Here is a 20,319-nt window from a genome sequence, read left to right on the forward strand (position 1 = left end):
AGAGCGGGAGGCAGCGATGCACAGGCTGGGCTGAGCCAAGAGCAGCTGGTACCTCCCCCGGGGCACAGCACGTACCGGAGCCCTGCCGGGGGAGTTGGCCCCGGCGCCGGGCTCCACGGCACGCACACATTGCTGCGGCACCGAGGAAGAGTGTCGAGGACAGGCAGAACTCCAGCAGTCCTGTCCTGCGCGGTTTTGTGCCTTATGCGGAAGTGATGGTGATCCTTCCTGGCTCTGCCCGTGTCCTCAGTGTGACAGGAGTGACAGGGAATCACAACACTCGCAGCCATCCGTTCCTTGCAGCAGCTCTTGGCTCCCAAATTTACCCCAGACACTGGGAAGGAGCAGAAAGGAGACAGGTCTGAGCTCTGCAACCACAAACTGCTCTGGGATGTGCCACTGCAAGATGGGGAGCCACTTCCCCTTGGAAAGCAGATCCAAATCCCCATGCAGCAGAGTCCTACCTTACATCCAAGGCATTTTCACAGCATCCCTCCTCCAGCTCACCCAGGAACACGAGAGGTGCCCGAACGCAGAGCGTTGGCTGCCAGAGCAGGAGTGCTGCCGCCAGCCCCGTACCGCGCCTGGGCCCCTCCAGCACAGACCTGCCCCACACACCCCTCTGCATCTCTTCCAAAGAGTTTATTAGAAGTAAATATTTACATCTATTGCAAATGGTTAATAGGCAACACGGGACTGAGAGCTCCCCTTGGGTAGGGAAGGGTAGCAAGGGCCAACTTCACCTCCCCACCCTCCCCAGAAGCGGAGGGCAGCCTTCCCGGCTGCAGGTGGCTCAGATGAACCGGCAGCTGGATGAAAGCCCTTTCCCCTTCCAGGACAACCCACAGCAGGCTCCTCCTCCGCCCAAGACAAGAGCTTCCCGCTCCCCCTGACACTGGCTCTGACTAGGCTGAAGGATGGATGGGAAAAGGGCTGCAACAGAAGTGAGGCAACTGCTCCTACTGCTGGGTCAAAGAGCGCTCTCCTCGCCTTTGGGGTGGGAACAGACGGTGCTGTCCCGAAGGGAAGGTCAGGAGACCATGCTGGATCACGTCCCCTGGCAGGAGGGGACAAAACTGAGCACCTTTTTGCTGTCCTGTCTTTCCCAGGAGGCTGACCAGCACAAAGGAGGGTGGAGAGGATTAGAAGGAGGATTTCTTCAGGAACGCTGCCAGCGCGTGGCACACAGGGCATTCATTCCTCACCCCTTAAATAAACACGGGATGCAGTGCTGCTGGGGCAGGAACCAACAACAGTCCATCCCTACCCTACTGCTCCAGAAGCCAAAACCCTCATGGAAGCATCTAGTTCTGGCCTCCCCGGAGGGTCACATTCCCATCCCAAACTGTCCCTCTGCAGCAGCCCATTCCCAAATGAACCAGCGGAGCCGATGGGGTTTGTGCCTCAGCCGACTTCCATCCCAGTCTTTGCCCTGGAGCCAGTAAGGCAGCAGAATTGCTCTAGTTAACCTCTCCTCCTCTCATACAGGTTCAGACTCAGCCGGCAGCACCTAAAGTTTTTAAGAGTACACCCTCTGGGTCTTGAACACAGACCACGGGAGGAGGAGATGCCTGGCACCACGCAGCTCCGAAGGCGGCAGTTCCCAGGCCCAGCTCATGCTATCCTAGCAAGACCATTCAGTGGTTCAGGAGTGGAAGGGACGGGTAAGTGCAGATGGCAGTAGCTATTACTGGTGTTTTCTTGTCGAGGGGCAGCTTTAACCCCTTTAACTGAAAGGGGGGGGATACCTGTGGTCCCTATTACTCTGGAGGGCAGCTCACAGTCCCCTGGGGATCAGGCACACATGGTACGGAGAGCTCCAGGCCTCTCTGCAGGGGTGACAGTGACCTACAACGCCCAGTATTTCTCCCAGCAGCAGTGGAGGTTTCTCAGTTATGGCTTTTTTCTTTTTAAAGATACAGAAAGAGGTGAGAGATGCTTTACCGAGTGCTCACTAACAAGTACACCTCCCCCCTGCATCCTCTGTTCAGAAACATCTAACTCTGCCTTTTCCGTAAGCAACGCTGCCGGCTTTCCGCTCTACTGCCAGCGCTGTGGGACAGCCACAAGCTCTTGGACGGATGTCACTACGCCAGGAGGCGTATGACGCCGTTGTCCGAGCCCAGCAGGAGGTGGCATTTTGTGGGCAGGACCGCCAGGCTGGTCAGCGTACCCCGAAAATTCTCCGAGCTCAGCTTGGTCGTGCTGGTGGGCAGGGCTGAGGACTCCAGCATGGAGTAGACGCCAATCTTGTTGGCCACAGTGCCAGTGACCACTTCATTGCCGTAGAGGTCAAACGCGTGGATGGGTTCAGATGCAGATTTGTAGTGGTGCAAAGGTTTCTGCTCCAGTTCCTTCCAGACAGTCAGGGAATGATCCGAAGAGGAGCTGATCAGCACGTTGCCTTCTGCAGCCTGCAGGAGAGGAGAAGCCAGTGAACCACCACTGCTGCAATAAAAACTCCCACCCTCATCCTGCAAATGAGATTAGCAGGTAGCTGCCAATAATCCAGCGGTCCCAGTACCATCCCTTGGGACAGTCCCAGCCATTTCCAAGCAACTGATGGTACTGAGCAGTATTAACAAGGCATCCGGGCAGACGCTGGAAGCTACAGGACTCTCTGGTAGCTGGCAACCTCCCCTAGTGCTATCCTCCAAGAGGTGTGCTGTGTCTCTTCTCAACAACATCCTGATACTCAGCACGACTCATTTATCATCTGTTACTACTGCAGTGGGTAACGAGATTATCATGCGGTCTCCCTCCCCATCAAACCAGCTGCCAAATTATTTTCCTTCTCAGGCAAAGGAATCGGGAGGCTCTCTCGCGGTAGAAAACAGTGCTGAGGGTAGGAGAAGCCTGGAGCTGCTTATTAGCAGAGCTAGTGAGAGGGTAAACAACTCAGACCGCTGAACTTTGTTTAACCTGCATTTGGGTCGAGGACACTGGAGCCCTGGCGCTGCTGCCTAAGGGCGGGTAAATATGGACAAGAGTTACTCATTAGAGCGACGCTCTCCCAGGGGAGCCGAGAGCCCTGTGGAGAAAGCAACACGTTCGCTTCTTCCTGGGAGATGCGTCTCCTCCCTGCCCCTGCTGCAGACCTGCTCGGCAGGGACCGACGCCTGGGAGGGCTGATCTCCCTTCAGCACAGGTTGGGCCAAGACCAGCCACCCGCAGGTCTAACCATGGGGCAGGAGAGCTTGACGAGCCTCTTGGGGACACAGCAAGGGATGGAGGAACACCCGGATTGTGCAGACAAGCCCTGCCAAGCAGTGCGTGCCAGAAGGATGCTTCAGGCAACCTCAGTGGGTCGATGAGGCCCACAAAGCAACCCCCCACCCTGACCCCAGCCGGACTTCGCACCTTGATCTGTAGGATGTCTCCCTCGTGGGCAGGCCACCCTCGCATGATGAGTCCTGTCCTGGTGTCCAGCAGCACAATGAAACCAGAGGAGAAGCCAGCCATAACGCTGCGCCCGTTCGGACTGACAGCCAAGCAGCGGATGAGCCCAGCGCTCACCCCACTGGCCAGGCGAAACTCGTGCTGCAAGAGAGAGAGTCCAGCTATTGGGGACGAAGATCAGGGGATCTGGCACTTAGGAGACAAGAGACCTTGGGGTCCAGCTGGCTTCTGTGGAGTCATCACAGCTGGCTTTGGATCAGCTGTGTTCAGGTGTCCCTGCCCAGGGCAGGGGGGTCGGAACCAGATGATCTTTAAGGTCTCTTCCAACCCGAACCATTCTGTGATTCTATGATTAAGCACAGGGATGGAGGAGGGTGGCTCGCAGAGCGCCAGACTCCCTACCTGTAATCCTGGCTTCCTGTGGTCGATGAAACGCAGCACGGAATCTGCGCTGGCCACGGAGATGCTGTGATGGGGAGGCGGCATGGTGGTCACAGCTGTGATGGGGACTTTGCTGTCTAATTCATCAAACGTCCGGAGAAGCTTACCTGTGAAAACACAACGGAGAAGTTACAGCAGTAGATGTACGGAGAAGGTATACACAGCAAATCTCCCGTTCTGCACTGTTTTTTAGCGGGAGCCACCAAAACTCAGTATGGCCCCTCTTGTCTTTAAGGACTGGACCAGTTCACTCCAGCCAGCCCTCAGCCTTTCCCTTCTTACCTGTGAACTGGTCCCAGATGTGTACGGTCCCATCACAGCTCACCACGTGCTGCGATGCCTCCAGCTGGCTCACGTAGAAAACTGACTTCTTGTGCTCGGCGTACGTGAAGCGCGGTGGCACCTCGCTGGTGCCATCCCCGTAGTTGTACAAGGGCCAAAGGCGGACAGTTTTGTCCTTGCTGCCACTAAGAAAGAAGTCCTCGCTGCTGAGCGGTGCCACGCACTTGATGGCCCCTGAATGCCCTGAGAAACTCTGCAGCTTGATCTGGTGGAAGTGGAAGCGGGGGTCGTGTTGGCTCACCCCAATCTCATACTGCCAGTAGGCCAGCCAGTTCCCACACAGCATGTGAGTGCTGCGAGGAAGGTCGTGCTTCAGGGCATTCTCCTCGCTGGATGAGCTGGGAATGAAGCCATCGGTGCCAGCACTGAGGCGAAGCAAGCCAAGACCCTCACGCTGTGTGTCCACAGGGACCTGGATGCGGTTCCCTACCAGCACGCTCCCAAAAGTACCGGAGTGACTGTCCTCGTGGTGGCTAGAGAAGGGCTCAGTCCCTCGCATATCTTGGTCTGAGCCCGCCGCACTCGGTGTTTGCTCCAGGCTAACCACCTGCAAGCTCTTGGGGTTCACGTTCTCCAGGTAGAGGCTGGCCAGCTTCTCCACCAGCGAGTGGTTGGGCACCACCATCCGGATAACATCACCTGAAGGGAGAAAAGGTGGCTTCAAAGGAAGGGATTTCCCAATCATCATCATCCCCCACCATCACCAGAAGAAGGGTCAGCACAGGGCTGTGAAGACAATGTCCCCCACAAGCCAGCCACACGCTGCTCCCAGCCAAAGCAGCCTGAAGCCCGGTGGGCTCCCAGCCCAGCAAGCGGACCAAGCCACAGTGCAGAAGCTGTGAGTTTCCCCCAGCAGCCCTAAGCCCTCTGACTTCTCCCGAGCTCAGGTCCAGCATGCGTGCACAGAGCACGGAGCTCTCTCACAGATCCCAGGAGATGGTGGCCAAGCCGTACCTAGCAAGCAAGAGAAGGGGATGTAGGTGATGTAGGCCATCTCAGGGTTAAACACCTTCTGTAATTCCATCAGCACGGCCGGATCCAGGGCCAGCATCTTCCCATCTGAGAGGGGCACCTCCATCACTGGCACCTCACAGCTGCTCACCGACTCCGCCGTCAACCCCTGGACGAGAGAAAACAGGAAGATACACAACATCAGATGCGCTCACCACATACTTAATTACACAAATACAGCCTGGGCTGGGCACTGATGACACCACTACTGGTGTATGCAGGTATGCCCACCACATTCCCGCAGCAGGGTACTGGGGGATGGCAGGAGGACCTCTCCCACATCACTGACCTGGTCCTGCAGCTCCTGCACCAGTGAGAACGCCCCAAAGAAGTTTCTCACTGTGTCACTCAAATGCTGCTGCACCATCTCCTGCCCAATCCGCAGGCAGATCAAGGCAATTAGGCTGATTGTCTTAACGCACAGGACAATACGGGCCTGGGCACCACTGGGGAAACTGAAGAGGACATCCATTACCAGCTTGCCCTCCACATATCCCTTTTTCCCCTCTGCTTCATGCTTCCTGCCTTGTCAGTGCTCTCAGAAGGCCTTGATCAGCACAAGCTCTACGTGCATGCTGTGTACCAGCGCAAGGAGGCGCACATCACGGCAGGAGCAGCCCCACAACCCCAGAAGCATTAAGGTTCCCACAGAACCATTTCCAAATCCCCCATTTTGAGTTGTGCCGATCCTGGCTGAAGACACGGCAGACTACAGCACTTACCCGACGGCCGGCGAAGTGAGGAAGCCCAGCACCGGGAGCAGCACCTCCTGGCTGATCTTGGGGAGAATGTCCATGAGCGTGGTGTCCGAGAGACACACCACGATCTTCTGAGTCAGCGTCACAGCGGCCAGGAGCCCTGCCTCCTTCCGACTGTTCAGCCGGCCACCACCGGACCCGCCGCTGGGCGCAACCTGCAAAAGGAGTCCTCCAGTGCCAGGGCCACCATCTTCCCAGCAGGACACATCAAGGGTGAGCCCAGGATCCCCTGAGCTCAGCCTCAAAACCCGGCACTGTAGCGCTGGTCACAGCCCCTGGGAGAGGAACCTGAGCACCGAGTCTCAACGGCAACTCATGTCTCACACTCAAGGGATGAGCCTGAAAACTGATGGACGGTTGTCAGCACAAGAGATGAGCCTGGAGAGAATGGGGCAGGGCATCCTCAAGCTCACACGTGTCCTCTGGAGGGCATCTCCCTGCAGGATGCTCCCACAGCTGGGAAACTCAGAGGGGAGAGAGACAACTCCGGACTGGTCCAGATCATCACCAGCCTGGACACTGCAGAGCATCCTTTGCCAGCACAGGAAGAGGGGAAACCTATGACGTACAGGCGACTTAAAGAGAGAATCAGTGTCTTCATCCCATGCCATGTTGAGCCCGGACGCACAGACTGCAGAGGAACAGCCCTTGCATGAAAGATCCAATCACAAATTATGGGCAAACCTGCTGCTGACTTCTGGAAGTCGAGCTGCTCATAACTTCACGAGCAGAAGAGCACATCCTTTTTTGCTGACAAGGTACCGATGCTGGTTACAGCAATGCCAAAGAGTTAACAACATCCACAGCAACCCTGAAAGATTTCCTTCTAGACCGTCCTATTTCCTAACTCCTAGACAAATCAAACACCCAAGACAAGAGAGCCAATAGCAAAAACCACAAACAATTCCCAGTTTCCGCTATATTTCTTGTCCACCTGCCATCTTCCAGCTCATCACAGAGGCTCTTCCTCTCACAAAATATCCACTCTGCCAAATCCTGCAAGAAGGATTGGCTTTATCCTATTTGTGACCCGCAAGTTTCGTCGCTTTAATATCAGGTTGCCAAATGCTGTTCACGGGGGTATTAATTCCCCCCCGGTGCCCCCAAGCAATAAGTTAAGTAAAGCAAAGCAGAACAGCTGGAGCTATGATTGCAACTGGGTGGAGAATGATTTTGCTGAAAAATGGGATTTTTTCCCCTGAAAAATCTCCCCTTCAACACTGGAAAAATTGACAATGCCCTTTTGTTTTCTTCAAATGAACAGCTGTGGCCTCTTTTCCTCTACGTTTATACTATCAAAAAGCTATTGAAGTTTTCCATTTAAACAAGAATCCATAACCAAAGTGTTTATAACCACTAAAAAGGGAGCAATACGAAAACCAAGCCTGTTTAAAACATTCAAAGACTTTTTTTTTTATGAAAAATTGGTTTGTTTTTCAACCAGCTGCATTACACGCATTTTCTTCTTGCTATTCAGCTACGAATTTCGAGCTGAAGAGTTTGTAAGTCTTGCCAGTATTTTTATACAGTTGAAAAACCTCCTTTAGTCTCTCCCCAGCTCATGCCCTATCTACCCATACAGACCTCTAAAAAACACTCGCTCCAGCAATCCCGCAGCAGCCCAAGCTGCTCCGCCTGCCCGTTATCACAATCCCACCCTTGTGCCAGCTCCGTTTTCGGCACGCTCGCCCAGCAAAGCAAAAGAAAACCTTTTTCTCTGGCTTCCGCGCGTGCCAGCAAAGGGTCTGGAGAGGGAAAGCCCGCAACTGAAAGGGGGAAGGAGGGGATGCAGCAGCCCAACGCAGATCCGCGGTGGCCGAGGCTTGCTAAAGAGCAAAGCCCACGTACGCAGCCGTGCGCCTCTCTGGGAGAGATCCAGAGCTTCTGGCTGGGGGTGAAAGTGTCTCTTCTGGCTGCATCAGCACAGCCCTGCCCGGCCAACACAGCAAGAGCTGCTCAGCCCACACTGGCCCAGATGGAGCTCAACCGAGCACAAATTTTTACGCAGGAGGCTGCTGGCAAGCCTGGACTATTTTCTGTGCCACCTCCTTTTGTGCCTGCACACAGCTCTCGCCCCAACGCGTGCGAGAAGAGGAGAAAAGGCAATACTAACCAGGTAGCTGATGTAGGGCAGGTACTGGTAGGTGAGGACGGGCTCTCCGTACAGGTACGCCACATGGACGAGACAGGCCAGCACTGGCTTGGACACCTGATCTCCCAGCACCGGCCGTTTTTGGTAGATATTTCCTGTACTCAGGGGACTGTTCTCGTCGTTGGTTGGTACAAACTGCTGCCTGGTGGGGCCTGCCCAGAGACAACATCATGAGCCGAAGCAGCAGGCTACACCCGGGCCACCAGGCACCCCAGCAGACCGGTTTGGGACCCTGGGGTCCCAGGAGCAGACATTACCGATGTAGCAGGAGGTGAGCAGACGGAGCAGGGTCCTGGCGATGAAGCGGGACGTGACGGTAGGGCCCAGCTTGGCTGAGAGCCACCTCACCATCTTACAGGCTGTGTCTGCAAAACAAAAACAGTCGCAAGGACAAAGCCCGGCACAGCGCAGATTAGCTATCACCCGGCTGCTCCCCGCAGGCAGCTCCCTGGGTCTCAGATCCACAGGCTTCAGTGGAGACCTGGCCTTTTACACTGGTTTCGTCACTGTTCCCAAGCTGGGACCACAGACACCCCCAAATCTGGACCCACTTCTTCCCAGGCTCTCCCCTTCTCCCACTCACTGCTTTTTTTTTAGAGAACAAGTCTTATGAGGAGCGGCTGAAGGAGCTGGGGGTGTTCAACCTGGAGAAAAGGAGGCTGAGGGGAGACCTTCTTGCTCTCTGCCTGAAAGGAGGGTGTAGAGAGGTGGGGGTTGCTCTCTTCTCCCAGTTAACAGGCGATAGGATGAGACCAAACGGCCTCAAGTTGCGCCAGAGGAGCTTCAGGATGGATATTAGGAAAAATTTCTACACCAAAAGGGTTGTCAAGCATTGGAACAGGCTGCCCGGGGGAGCGGTGGAATCGCCATCCCTGGAGGGATTTAACAGACGGGCAGACGTGGTGCTGAGGGACATGGGGTAGTGATGGGGTTTGTCAGAGTTAGGTTGATGGTTGGACTCGATGATCTGAAAGGTCCCTTCCAACCTCGACGGTTCTGTGATTCTATGATTTACTGGGTTTGCCACGGTCAGCAGAAAGGCTCAACGCTAGCAGGGTCTTACCCAACAGAATTGTCTGCTCTTTGTCATCCGAGTGATCCGGCAGCTCCTCTCCCTCTCCATCCTCTGGCTCGCTGCTGTCATCAGCCAGGGTGACATCCACGGAGGCACCAGCATCCACGGCCACCGTCAGCTCCGCATCAACCGTGGCATCATCGTGCTCCTCTTCATCATGCTCCTCTTCCTCCTCCTCCGAGTCCTCGCTCTGTTTCAAGTCCTGGCTGCTGTCCATCGACTTCAGGCTGCTCTTGTCCTTCTGGGAATCCCCGTCCGCAGGTCTGTCCTCTCCCAGGGACACCTCGCTGGCGCTGCTCTTGTCACTCAGCCGCCCAAGGCTGAGCGATTCCTGCTCCTGAGGCTGAAGAGTCTCCCCGACATAGAGGCCGCTCTGGAAGTCCTCGCCCTCGGGCAGGTAGGCTTGGTCATGGAAGCTGACACCAGAGGTGTAGTCGAGGAGATCGAGTGCAGCGGAGCCATGCTCTACATCCATTTTGATCTCCTCCCCAAACACGCACGACACCGGGCTTTCCCCTCCACTTTCATCATCTTCAGCTGTGCCGAGGAGGGATTTGCTCTCCTCCCGTGAATTCTCGATGCCAACGAGAATCTGCAGGATGTGCGGCAGCAGGTTCAGGAGGAAGGATTGCAGCCCCAGGCGCACTATCAGCTGGGCGACAAAGCAGTCTGTGTAGAGGTAGAACCTGCCGTGGCGGTAGCAGGGGGTCTCATATGCTCCAATCAACGGCTTGAGCAAGTATTTATTGGCATTCTTCGGACCTAGGGATTTAGCTATAGGTTCAAAGAGATACCACGCTGCGTAGACAGCAGTATTCTCCTCGGACATCAGAGACAAGATGAAGGGCAGCAGAATCTCCAAGCCTTCAGGAGTGATTTCAGAAAGGATCCCCTCCAGCTGCTGCCACAGCTGGAAAACAAGTTCCCGGCCCTGACCTTCATCCTCTATCTTCTTTGCCTGATAGGTAAAAATGAATTTGTGGAGGGCTGGGAAGTACGTGGGGAAGGGGACAATAGAGCTGTAGGGACTGAGGAGCTGTGTGGGACAGGGTGGGGGGAGGCCCTGGGAGACGGGTTTGTATTCAAACAACTGCACCATGCCCTTGCCCAGCTTGGTCTTCAGGAGCTTCTCCACCGGCACACTCAGCTGCAGCAGGACGTGCAGCACGTGCTGGAGTGGGGCCGGGATCTCCTTGGGGTGGTAGCGACACAGATTACGCACCATCAGGAACCGCTCCAACAGGGATGCGTCAGGCTTCGAAGGACGAATCCTTGGTGCAAATATAATCTCAGCTACCAGAATGCCCAAAGCTTGCATGTCCCTCTGGAAGAGGTCCAAGAGACCCAGGGGTGGCTCTTCCCACGGCTGCTCCATTAGCTGCATCTCACTGCTTAAGCCTTTAACCAAGAAATTGTCCAATTTCTCCAGTTCTTCCAGGGCCTGGAGCGGATTGAAGCCTTCAGGAAGCGTGATCTTCATGTCAACCTGATCCACAGCACCTGTCTTGCTCCGACGGTGAGGTCGGACACCTGAGGTTTTGCCTTCAGTGGCATAAGCAGGGAGGGTGGAGGGCTGTGCTGAAGGCACAGTGGCACAGGGCTGATCAGCAGCTCTACTAGTCGCAGAAATTGAATCCAGGGCTTCCATGCCTTGCTCTAATTCATCCTCACCAGCGACGGGTTTCTCCCCAGACCAGGTGGTTTCACTAGGAGTAGCCTCCAGGACCAGCCCATTAACCGCATCTGTCACCTGGCCTTGGATGTCCTCCAAAAACACAGTCTCCCTGATGTTCTGGAGAAGGGGCCGGGCAATGGCTGGAGCTTCAGCAGGCGTGTAGGCAGGTCCCACCATGCGCCTGGGATGCGGCTGGTCAAAAAGTTGCACAACCCCGTACGTCGTCAGATGCGTGTGGTTGTCTACTAGATGGAGGCAGACGTTCTTCTCCTTGACAGCATCCTTCCCCAGCAGCTTGTACCCAAAAGTGAGATCAATCCAGTGGTGGAGGTCCTGAGAAACTTCCCGGCTCTCAAGCAGCATGCGGTGGACTTTGATGAACTCCTCGTAGGAGCTACACCAAGATGGCACGTCCAGGTCAGGCATGTCTGGATGGATGGATCGGAAGATGGAGGGGTCCGTATAAAACTCTGGGATGCACTCATCTGGGGTCCAGCTCTGCATGCGCTCCATGCTGGCTGGGTACTCGTTGGGCTCCCACTGGGACCTCACGTGGCAGCACAGCACTGCCTTGGGTGTCCTCCGAGCTGTGTACACATAGTAGGTGATATCCGAAAGGACATCGGAGATGTGATGGGGGACGTGGAGCTGCTCCCCGCTTGACCCACCAGCAACAAATGCCTGCTTGGTCATCTCATAGGTGAAGTCCAGCTGCTTGTCTCCCTTGTTGAGTCGGAACTTGGATTTCCTTAGGTCCCTGAACTTGCCGTTTTTGGTAGTGAAGTCCACCACCCATGGAAGAACTGGGTGATAATTGGGGTCTCCCATTCTCCTCCCAGCCAAACTGTTTAGACGCATAAGGTAGTCAAAGTTGCTGACCTGCCCATGTACCCACTGTAACACCAGGTCTCGGAGGTCCTTCTGGCAGGCGGTGCACCTCGCCTCCTGCCCTCGCACACCAGCGCTGTTTTGCTCGCTCGTTTGTTCCAGACCAGCCTCCAGATTCACTTCCTCTTCCTTCAGTCCCTCGTACTCTCTGAAGTTCACACGGAGCCGGCTGCACAGCTTCTCGTCCACAGCCACATCCCGAAGGGAAAAGGCGCCGCAAGCCAGACCCGCCTGGTGACAAGCCTTCATGGCCTGGAGCACATGGAAGAGGAGGAAGAGGATTTTGGCATGGCTATTGGTGAGCTTGGCCGGGCTGAAAGTCACGATGTCATGCAAACAGTACTGCACGTAGGGGTAGACGACGTACAGCATGGTGGCCGACTCCAGCAGAGCTTCGGCCTGCAGCACGTTGGGGCAGGAGGGCACCCCCTTGGTGGCCGCCACGCTCTCCTTGGCAGGGGAGGCACCGGGCGCGCTCTTGCCCACCTGAAGGACGGGGCAACCGTAAGCCTTCTGCAGGGCAGCCCGCAGCGCATCCAGGGCCGGCACAGTGGGCGGCATATCGGCATGGCGGTACGGCCGCACGTAGAGGCAGTGAGCCCGACCCCACAGGTTTCGGTAATTCTGGGAGGCGACACTCTGCATGAAGCCGTGCAGGGTCTCCACGCTGCCGTTACGCTGGTCGGAGGCGGGGGGCTGCAGCCGCAGGGGGTACGCCAGCCGCTCCTTCCGCAGCCCGTGGATCTCCACCCGCGTCCAGCCCGCCGGCAGCTTCTGCACGGAATGCTGCAGGAACGTCCTCACCTCCACGTCGCTCAGCCCCTCCAGCCGCGGGCACAGGCCGGGCAGCACCCGGCGCTCTTTGAGGCTCGCCAGCCATTTCACCGGGACGAAGGCGGTAACGTGGGTCCCCTCAGCAGCGGCGGCCAGCTGCCGGCGGTCAATGTTCAGGTCCTTCTCCACGCTCTGGAGGAAGCCGTCCATATTGGCTCCTGCTGGGAGAAAGAGGGCCCAGAGAGGCTGTGAGCGAGCGGAGGAACATGGCCACGTCCCAGCCCTCCCCTCGGGAGCCCCAGTCCTCCCCCGCCGAGCAGGCGCCGTGCAGCAACTCTCACTTCCCCATTACTACCCAGGGGAAAAAAAAGCTGGTTTTAGGAGCTGGCTCAAAAGACACTATATCAGGGAGGGGTGGGGGTTTAAAAGGGACCAGCTCTGGCTCGTGGGGACAAGATGGGACCCCCACAGCCAAGGAGGGGGACACGGTGGGACATCCACAGCCCCAGGGCCAGGGAGGGGGATACGATGGGACCCACACAGCCACAGGGTTGGGGAAGGGGACACGATGGGACCTCTGCAGGCCCAGGGGGGACACAGTGGGACCTCTGCAGCACCAGAGACGGGGAGGGAGGACATAATGGGACTGGTGGCGGGACACAATGGGACCTCCACAGCCCCAGGGCTGGTGGGGGGGACACGATGGGAACTCCGCAGCCCCAGGGCCAGGGAAGGGGACATGATGGGACAAGTAGGGGAGGCATGATGGGACCTGCACAGCCACAGGGTTGGGGAAGGGGACTTGATGGGACCTCTGCACGCTCAGGGACAGTGCAGGGGACACAATGGCACCTCCATAGCCAAGGAAGGGGACGTGATGGGAAATCTGCAGCCCTAGGGCTGGCGGGGGGGACACAGCGGTACCTCTGCAGCTGGTGAGGGTACGTGATGGGACCTCCCCAGCCCCGGTGCTGCGGGAGGAGACACGATGGCACCTCTGCAGGCCCAGGGACAGCGGGGGGACACAATGGCACCTCCACGGCCAGGGAGGGGGACGTGATGGCACCTCTGCAGGCGGTGGGGGGACACACAGCCCCCACGATGGGTAAGGGGGCATGACGGGCCCTCTGCGTCCCCGGTACCGGGGGAGGGGACACGATGGGACCTCTGCAATCCCAGGGCCAGGAAGGGGGGGACACGACGGCACTGCCGCAGCCCCGGGGGGTGACGCGGGAGGATGCCCATCAGCAAGGAGCACGTCCCCGGTACCAAGCAGGTGAGGCAGCCCCGGGCACCGGACCCCAGCCCCAGCCCCAGCCCCAGCGGGCCCCCGCTATCGGGGCGGGGGCGGGGGGGGGGCAGAGCCGGGCTGAGCCCCACAAGCCCGAGGACTCGTCCCGGGGGTCCTCGCCCCCCCACCCCGGGTTGGAGGGAGGGGGGGGGGGGTTGTCCCCCCTCCCCGCCCCGGTGTCCCCGCGGCCCGGCGTTACCTGGCGGCGGCGGCGGGCTCAGCCGCGGCGGGCGGCGGCCCCGGCCATGTTGGTCAGGTGACAGCGGTCACATGCGGCCGCCGCGCCGCCATGTGCCCGGCGGGAGGGAGGCGGGGGGGGACGAGGGGACACACACACCCCTCCGAGCCCCGGTGGCCCCGGGGCGGGGACCGGGCTCCCTCCAGCGGCCGCGGGGGCGGGGAGGGGGGGGGGGGGAGTGTGGGTTGCGCAAGGCCGGGGCGCGGTGCCTATACATGGGCAGGCGGCGGGGCATGACGCGGCGGCGCCGGCTGAGGTCACGGTGACGTCAAAGGCGCTCGGCGCTGTCAGCTGGAATCGGGCGAGCCGAGTTGACGAGGCAGCCGGCCTTAAAAGGGGGTCGCCGCCGCGGCGGGAGGCGGCAGGTGGACCCCACCGGCGGCCAGGTGAGTGCCGGGCCGGGGGAAGCGGGGCCAGGCCGCTCCCTCACTCCGCCCCGGGGTTCTCCCCTCCACGGGGCTCTGCCCGGTCACCGTGAACCGGGACGAGTCGCGCAGCCGCCGCCGGGGCTCTACCGCCGTGCGCGGCTCTGCCCGGTCACCCTCCTGCGGCCGGACCTTCCCTCTCCGCCCCGGCCCCAAGCGGCCCCTTTAAGAACGCAAAGAAGGGAAGGGGGAGCTCCCGCCGGGCAGCGCCGCGCGTGGGAGTCACGTGGGCGGGACGTGGAGGCAGCCCATTGGCCCCCCCCGCCCCCGGCTCGCTGCAATCAGCTGTTACTGGGGCGAAGGGCAGGAAACGGCCTTAAAGAGGCAACGCCGCCGACGACCCGCGGGTCCACCATGCTCCGAGCTCGCCCCGCAGCTGCCCACGGGGTCCGGGGTGGGAGAGGGAGCGCCGCGGCTGCCGCGAGCAGCCGCGGCGCTCCCGCTCCCACCCCGGGCCCCTCCGGTTCTCCCCGGTGGGGTGCGCGGCCCCTTTAAAGAAGTTGTCCAGTCATCGCGCGGGCGCTGCCAAGTCATCGGGGTCAGCCGAGTTCCCGCGGCCCCGCCCCCCCCGTCGCCCGCCGATTGGTCGGCGGCGGCCGGAGCTCTCACTTCTGATTGGGCCGCCGACTTCGAGCAACTTCTGGGAATCGGGTGGGGGGGGACTCTGTGTGTGTGTGTGTCCCTCCACAACCCCCCCCGCCCCCCCAGCCGGGGAGAAAAGGCGCCGCCCGAAAGGTGGGAAGGGGCGGACGGGGGAGGCCCCACCGAGGAGGAGCCAGGCCCTTTAAGAGCTCCCCCCCCCACCGCCTCCTTCTTCACCCGCTGGAAAATGCCAACTCACAGCACGCGGGGCATGCCGGGAGCGCCGCGCTGCACTACACTTCCCGGCATGCCCCGCGGCGGGGCGGGGCCCCCCGCCGTTTCCTAGGCAACCGCCGGTTGGCCCTGGGGAGAGCCCAGCGCCGTCGGCGGGGTGGGCGGGGCGAGAGCGCCCGCTTTGCTTTCCCATTGGTTGGGCGGCGGGCCGTGCTGGGCGGCTATTGGCGGGAGGGAGCGGCAATCGCGCCGGGGGGGCGGGAGCGGCGGGGGCGGGGCGTGTGCCGCCCGTGCCGGCAGGCGATTGGTCGGGGGTGGGGCCGGTGGGTGGCTGCGTCATGACTCCGCCAGCTGATCCGAGACGGGAGCCGGCGCGCGCGGCGGCGGGGGGAGGCGGCGGCGGCGGCACCGGGCCGGGCCGGGCCGGGCCTCGGCGGGGCGATGGCGTCGGGCCGCGCCGCGCAGGTGGGTCCGGTGCGGCCGCGCTGGGGCGGGCGTTAAGGGCAGCCGGTGGCCGCCGGTTCGCCGGGGGTCGAGGGGCCCGGCAGCCCCGCCGCGCCCGGTAGTCCCACCGGGGAAAGGTCACCTTTCCCCCGGGTAGGGTGGTGGCGGTGGAAGGAGGGGCTCGGGTCAGCGCGACCCCTCCGGGGCGCCGCGGGCGCCGCCTGGGCCCGGTGGCCTCGCCCCCGGTGGCGGCGGGGCGGGGTGTGGGGGGGGGCGGGGGTTGGGAGCGGGACCGGGGCGCGGTCCCCGCTCCGGGGGGTGCCGGTGGGGCGGGCGGGGCCGCGGCCGGGGCCACCCCGCGACGGGCGGTGGCCACCCCGGGGGTGACCTTCACTCCGGGACCGGGCGGGGCAGACTTTGACCCGGGGCCGCTCCCCGCCGTGATCACGGACTGGAGCATCCCGGGCAGCAGAGCGGGCGGGAGGCCGGCGGGGTACCCCGCGGGGGACCGGAGGGACCGGCTTTACCGTGGAGCGGCGGCGGGGAGCTGTCTCCGTTAGCGGGGGGAGGGGGAATTGGTTTTACCCAGAGGGGGACGGGGGGGAGGGAGGGATGACCCGGTTAAACCGGGAGGGGGACACCGGTTGCGGGTTTTATTAGCGGGTCGAGCTCCCACTGGGGCCCTCCCCGGTGTCGGTAACGTCTGTCGGTGCCGAGAAGGGGTGGAGGGGATCTCCCGTTACCGGCAGGGTCCCCCCCTCGTCAGCCCCCGGTACTGGCAAGGGCCCCCGGTGCCGGCGGAGCCGGGGTGCTGATTCACGGGCCAGCGGGGGTGGAGCAGGGCCGGGACCCGCTCGCTGGAATCCGGACCAGATGTACCCGGCACGCCAGGAATGCTCGGCATCCCCGCCAGGCCCCGCCGCCGCTGCGCCCCGCCGCCACCGGCCCCGCAACCGGGAGCCACCCCGCAGCCTCCCGCCCCGACACCCACCGGGACCCCGGCCTTCCCCCGCCACCCGCGAAGGTTCGGGGCCAGCCGGGATCCCGAGTGCCTTGGGGGTGACGCTGGCAGGAGGGATGCTGCGGGGCAGATGGTGTGGTGGCCGGCTGGGGGGGGGTCTCCCGGGGCCATCTGTCCCCCCCAGCAGGGCTGGACGCCCGGGGCTTTCCCAGAAGTCAATCCCCACAGCCAAAACGCTGGGCAGTGCGGAAAAGGGGGTTTTTTCCCGGGTGGAATGGGCAGCAGTGGGGTCCCACACCAGGCCCCCGGGGTTGGTGTCCTCATCCTTTGACAAAATAACATGGAAAAAAAGGCTGCGCTCCCAAAAATTCCCCCGGCGCGGGCTTGGCAGCAGCCGCCTGACAAAGTGTCTTCCCCGGCGGCAGCTGGCCCCCGGCCAGGTGGGACCCTGCCAGCGTGGATGCCCGAGGTGAGTGGGGAATGCCTTAACCCCTACCTGCAGTGGCCTCCCTGCTGCGGCCACCGGTCCCTGCCGGAGCAGGCTGGTTTATCTCTTATTTTTCCGGCAGAAACGGCCTTGATTTCCCTGCCCCGTCACTCGCGGTTTAGGGCCGGCTGCAGGTGCCAGAGCCGATGCACCATCTGCTTTGGGAGAGAGGAGGGATGGGAAGAGGCGAGGTCGGAGCTGCCTCTGGATCCCCTGCGACAGAGGGGTGATCCTGTGGGATCTCAGCCCTCGGGGGGAAGGACGAGGCAGTGGATCAGGGCTTAGTGCTGGGGTGGGGGAGAGGAGCAGCTCTGCCGCCGGGGGTGGCAGCTGTGGGTGACGGCTCGGCACGATTCCATCCTGTCTCTGATGTGTGTGTTCCCTTCCCAGGTGCTGCTCCGCCGCCCCGCTCCTGGCTAACCAGCACCAGTTCTTCAGTGGCAAGCTTTATGTCCTTCTCTAGTAGCTAAAGCTGCCAGTTGAAGAACTGTTGAATGTAGCCACTCTCTTCTCGTCACCGGGACCTTTGGATCTCAGCCGGAGCCGTGCCCCGAGCGACCGGGAGGAGCCATTCTGCAGCGGCCTGTGGATTTGAGGGCTGAGGATGAGCCTGACCGGGATGAAGAAATCTCCTCGCCGCCTCCAGACAGAGCCATGGCTGGGGGATTGCCTGGCAGCCCTGCCAGCGGGGCTGTCGAGCGGGGTCGTCGCCCGCCCTGCTGGTAGGGTGGCATTTAGCTGAAAGACTGAAAGAGGCATTAAACTTTCTGTTTTGCTCAACAGTTGAGTTTTAGGAAGTTTGTTGCCTGTGGCGTGCCCGGATCTGCCTGATGGGAGGATGGTGGGTGCTGGGGAGGGGGTGTAGAGTCAGAGCTCGGTCCCTGGCTGATGCTGCATCAGTCCGTGGGTGGAGGGTTGGTTGTTCAAGTCCCCTTGGTTTGAGCAAAAGAGGTGACCCGAGGCGGGGTGTAGCTTGCAGGACTGACCTGCTGCTGAGCTCAGGAGCAGGATTAGTCCTGCAACACGCTGGGCGGTGGGATGGAGCCGCAGGAGAGGGCTGTCTCCGCACCCACGCTGCCCTGGTGCTGGTTGGGTGCGGTGGGGCTGGGCTGCTGGGAGCGGGTGACTCAGGGCCGAGTCACGCATGGATCCAGACGTCTGTTCCAGAAATCACTGTCCTGCAAGGCCAGGCAGCCCCGCCTGTGGCCAGCCCTGGGGCAGCACCAGGATTCCAGGTATTTGGAGCCAGCAGCGCTGAGAGGGGCCCAGGTGAACCTTGCCGGGCTCCTCCATGGTCCAGGCTCTGCCTGGCTGTTGGACAGAAGCAGAAGATGGCCCCAAAGGGACTTGGAAGCTGCTCTCCAGGGATGGAGACCCCCCCGGCCTTGCACTGGGCGAGAGGGGAGCTGTATGGCTCCCCTATGGCTCGGGGCAGGGTGAAATGTCTCTGTGTGGACCCAGCGAGGGCTCCTGGGAGCCTCTGCACCCATGGAGCTGCCTTTCCCATGGGGCATGGGGCTGCTGGGACCACCGGCTCCCAGGTTGCCTTGGCCTTGGGAAGCAAAGGAGTGTCTGGGTGCTGCTGCTCGGGGCCTGCCAGAAAGATCACAGCTCATTCCAGCTCCGAGGGCGGGCAGGGAGGAATGGCCCTGTGCTGAAATAAGTCTGCACAGTTTCAACTAAATCTGCGCCTGTCCAGGCTCCAGCCATCCAAGGCATGCGACCAAATTTTAGCTGCTACCAAATTTTGGCACCTAGTGATGTGCAGGAAGGGGCCTGGTGTTCATTAAGGGGCAGAAGTGGAGCAAATCTGTTGTCCTGGGGGGTCCTTCCCTCTTACATAAAGCTGCTCTGCTTGCTGGGTGCTTGCTGATGGCTGCAAGGAGCTGAGTTTCTTTGGGGTTGCCATCACCCAGAGGGAGCGGGGCTGCTGAACCGCCTCGGATCGCTCTCCGAGCAGAAAGGACCATGGATGAACACCTCCAGCTTGAGGCCGAGCCTGTCTCTTCCACCGCAGCTGCCCTGCTGCGAGTCCATACAAAATCGCTGGCACTTGCTCGGTGCTCAACAAGTCCTGGAGCGCATCGAGAGGGCAAAAACTCCTGGGGGTGTGTGTGAGTGTGCAGGATGCTCGAAGGCAAGGAGGAGCAGCTCCTGGGCCGTGCTCCCCCCTCCCATGCGTCGCAGCACGGTGCTGTCGATGCTTGATATGGAGGGGAGCTGTGTGCTCTGGCCACCAGCGCCTCCGCCCTTGCGTGCCTCAGCGTACGGGTAATGCTTACGTTTGCTGCTTCCTCCTGCCGTCGCGAAGGACTGACCCGCTTTGCTGAAAACCAGCTCTTTTCCTGGTAAGATGTGGCTATTTCAGGGCAGAGCGTTGCCCCAAGCAGCAGCACCGAGCCCCTGGGGTCAGGAAATGTAAAAATCCGTATTTCGGGTCAAAGAGAAGGTGCCAGAGTGCGAGTTTGTGTGTTTAACACAAAAGCAGCGTTGCAGTGTCTCACCTGCTGAGCAAACAGGCTGGGGCTCTGGCTAGCCCGCGTTTCAGGTACGAGCAGAGGGTTTTTAGGCTGACAAAGTAAGTGTCCCTGTGGGAAGTTGCCCGGCTCTCAGGGTTTACCCTTCCTCCTGCAAAGCCCCATGTGACCGGTGAGTAAGTGCAGTGTTTCCTGTAGAAAGCACAGCCTTGCTCGCTGTTGCCTTGCAAAAACGTAGTGACTCTTTCCTCCAGCGTCGAGGCTGTGTTTCCTGCAGTATCTGGCCACCTCCTCGAAGCATCCAGGGACACAGCAGGAGAGGGGACGCTGGCCGGGGCTGGGATTTCTCTGCTGGAGGCTGGCTGCTGGCAGGGGGTGGGAAGCGCTGGCTGCAGCAGCTAATGCAATATTCAAGGCAGGTGTAAGCAATGCCAGCAGGTGCTGCTCGCTCAGAGGTCGGATGGCAGCCCTCTGTCCTTAGGGGTAGGGTATTTCATGCAAGTTCCTGCACAGAGACTATCTAGTTGCCAGCTGGGAGAGCGGCTTGCCTCGGTCACAGCTCCCCTTGCTGGGAAAATGGGCTTTTGCAGAGCAGAAGGTCAGCGTGACCGGTGTGCTGAACCAAAGCTCCCTGCCAACAGCCAGCGAGAGGAGCAGGAGGGGCT

The 20,319-nt window shown here is 60.5% G+C and overlaps 1 protein-coding gene and 1 long non-coding RNA gene across 5 annotated transcripts; one reads left to right on the plus strand and one right to left on the minus strand.

Moving 5' to 3' along the window:
* Nucleotides 1-623: 623 nt before the first annotated feature.
* On the minus strand, nt 624-14,179 carry WDR81 (WD repeat domain 81). Of its 4 annotated transcripts, none has more exons than XM_054208450.1 (11): nt 14,006-14,179; nt 9,167-12,733; nt 8,361-8,468; nt 8,065-8,255; nt 5,916-6,106; nt 5,483-5,648; nt 5,137-5,302; nt 4,123-4,821; nt 3,802-3,947; nt 3,361-3,540; nt 624-2,414 (listed from the first exon to the last, which is right to left on the minus strand). In XM_054208450.1, exons 2-11 carry the CDS (start codon nt 12,723-12,725, stop codon nt 2,088-2,090), a joined length of 5,733 nt encoding a protein of 1,910 aa, XP_054064425.1. In that variant the 5' UTR covers nt 12,726-12,733; nt 14,006-14,179; the 3' UTR covers nt 624-2,087. The 4 variants fall into 4 exon arrangements, with proteins under 4 accessions (XP_054064425.1, XP_054064423.1, XP_054064422.1 ...); XM_054208448.1 differs by having other exon boundaries at nt 9,167-12,736; XM_054208447.1 differs by lacking the exon at nt 14,006-14,179 and adding an exon at nt 13,440-13,779.
* Nucleotides 14,180-15,671: 1,492 nt separating this feature from the next.
* LOC128912477 (uncharacterized) lies at nt 15,672-17,957 on the plus strand. Its single transcript, XR_008467652.1, has 2 exons — nt 15,672-15,750; nt 17,568-17,957. It is a non-coding gene; the product is annotated as an uncharacterized LOC128912477 (long non-coding RNA).
* The last annotated feature ends 2,362 nt before the right edge of the window (nt 17,958-20,319 follow it).

This window comes from Rissa tridactyla, chromosome 7 (genome assembly GCF_028500815.1).
Source record: "Rissa tridactyla isolate bRisTri1 chromosome 7, bRisTri1.patW.cur.20221130, whole genome shotgun sequence".
NCBI lineage: Eukaryota > Metazoa > Chordata > Aves > Charadriiformes > Laridae > Rissa > Rissa tridactyla.

Excerpts from the sequence above, each read along its gene's own strand:
- WDR81 (XM_054208446.1), bottom strand. The coding sequence starts at position 13,632 with ATGCCCCCTTACCCATCGTGGGGGCTGTGTGTCCCCCCACCGCCTGCA. Across the intron at positions 8,256-8,360 it reads GCTCACCTCCTGCTACATCG|GCCCCACCAGGCAGCAGTTT; the intron begins GTAATGTCTGCT and ends GTCTCTGGGCAG. Across the intron at positions 5,649-5,915 it reads CTCACTTCGCCGGCCGTCGG|TTTCCCCAGTGGTGCCCAGG; the intron begins GTAAGTGCTGTA and ends TGTCCTCTTCAG.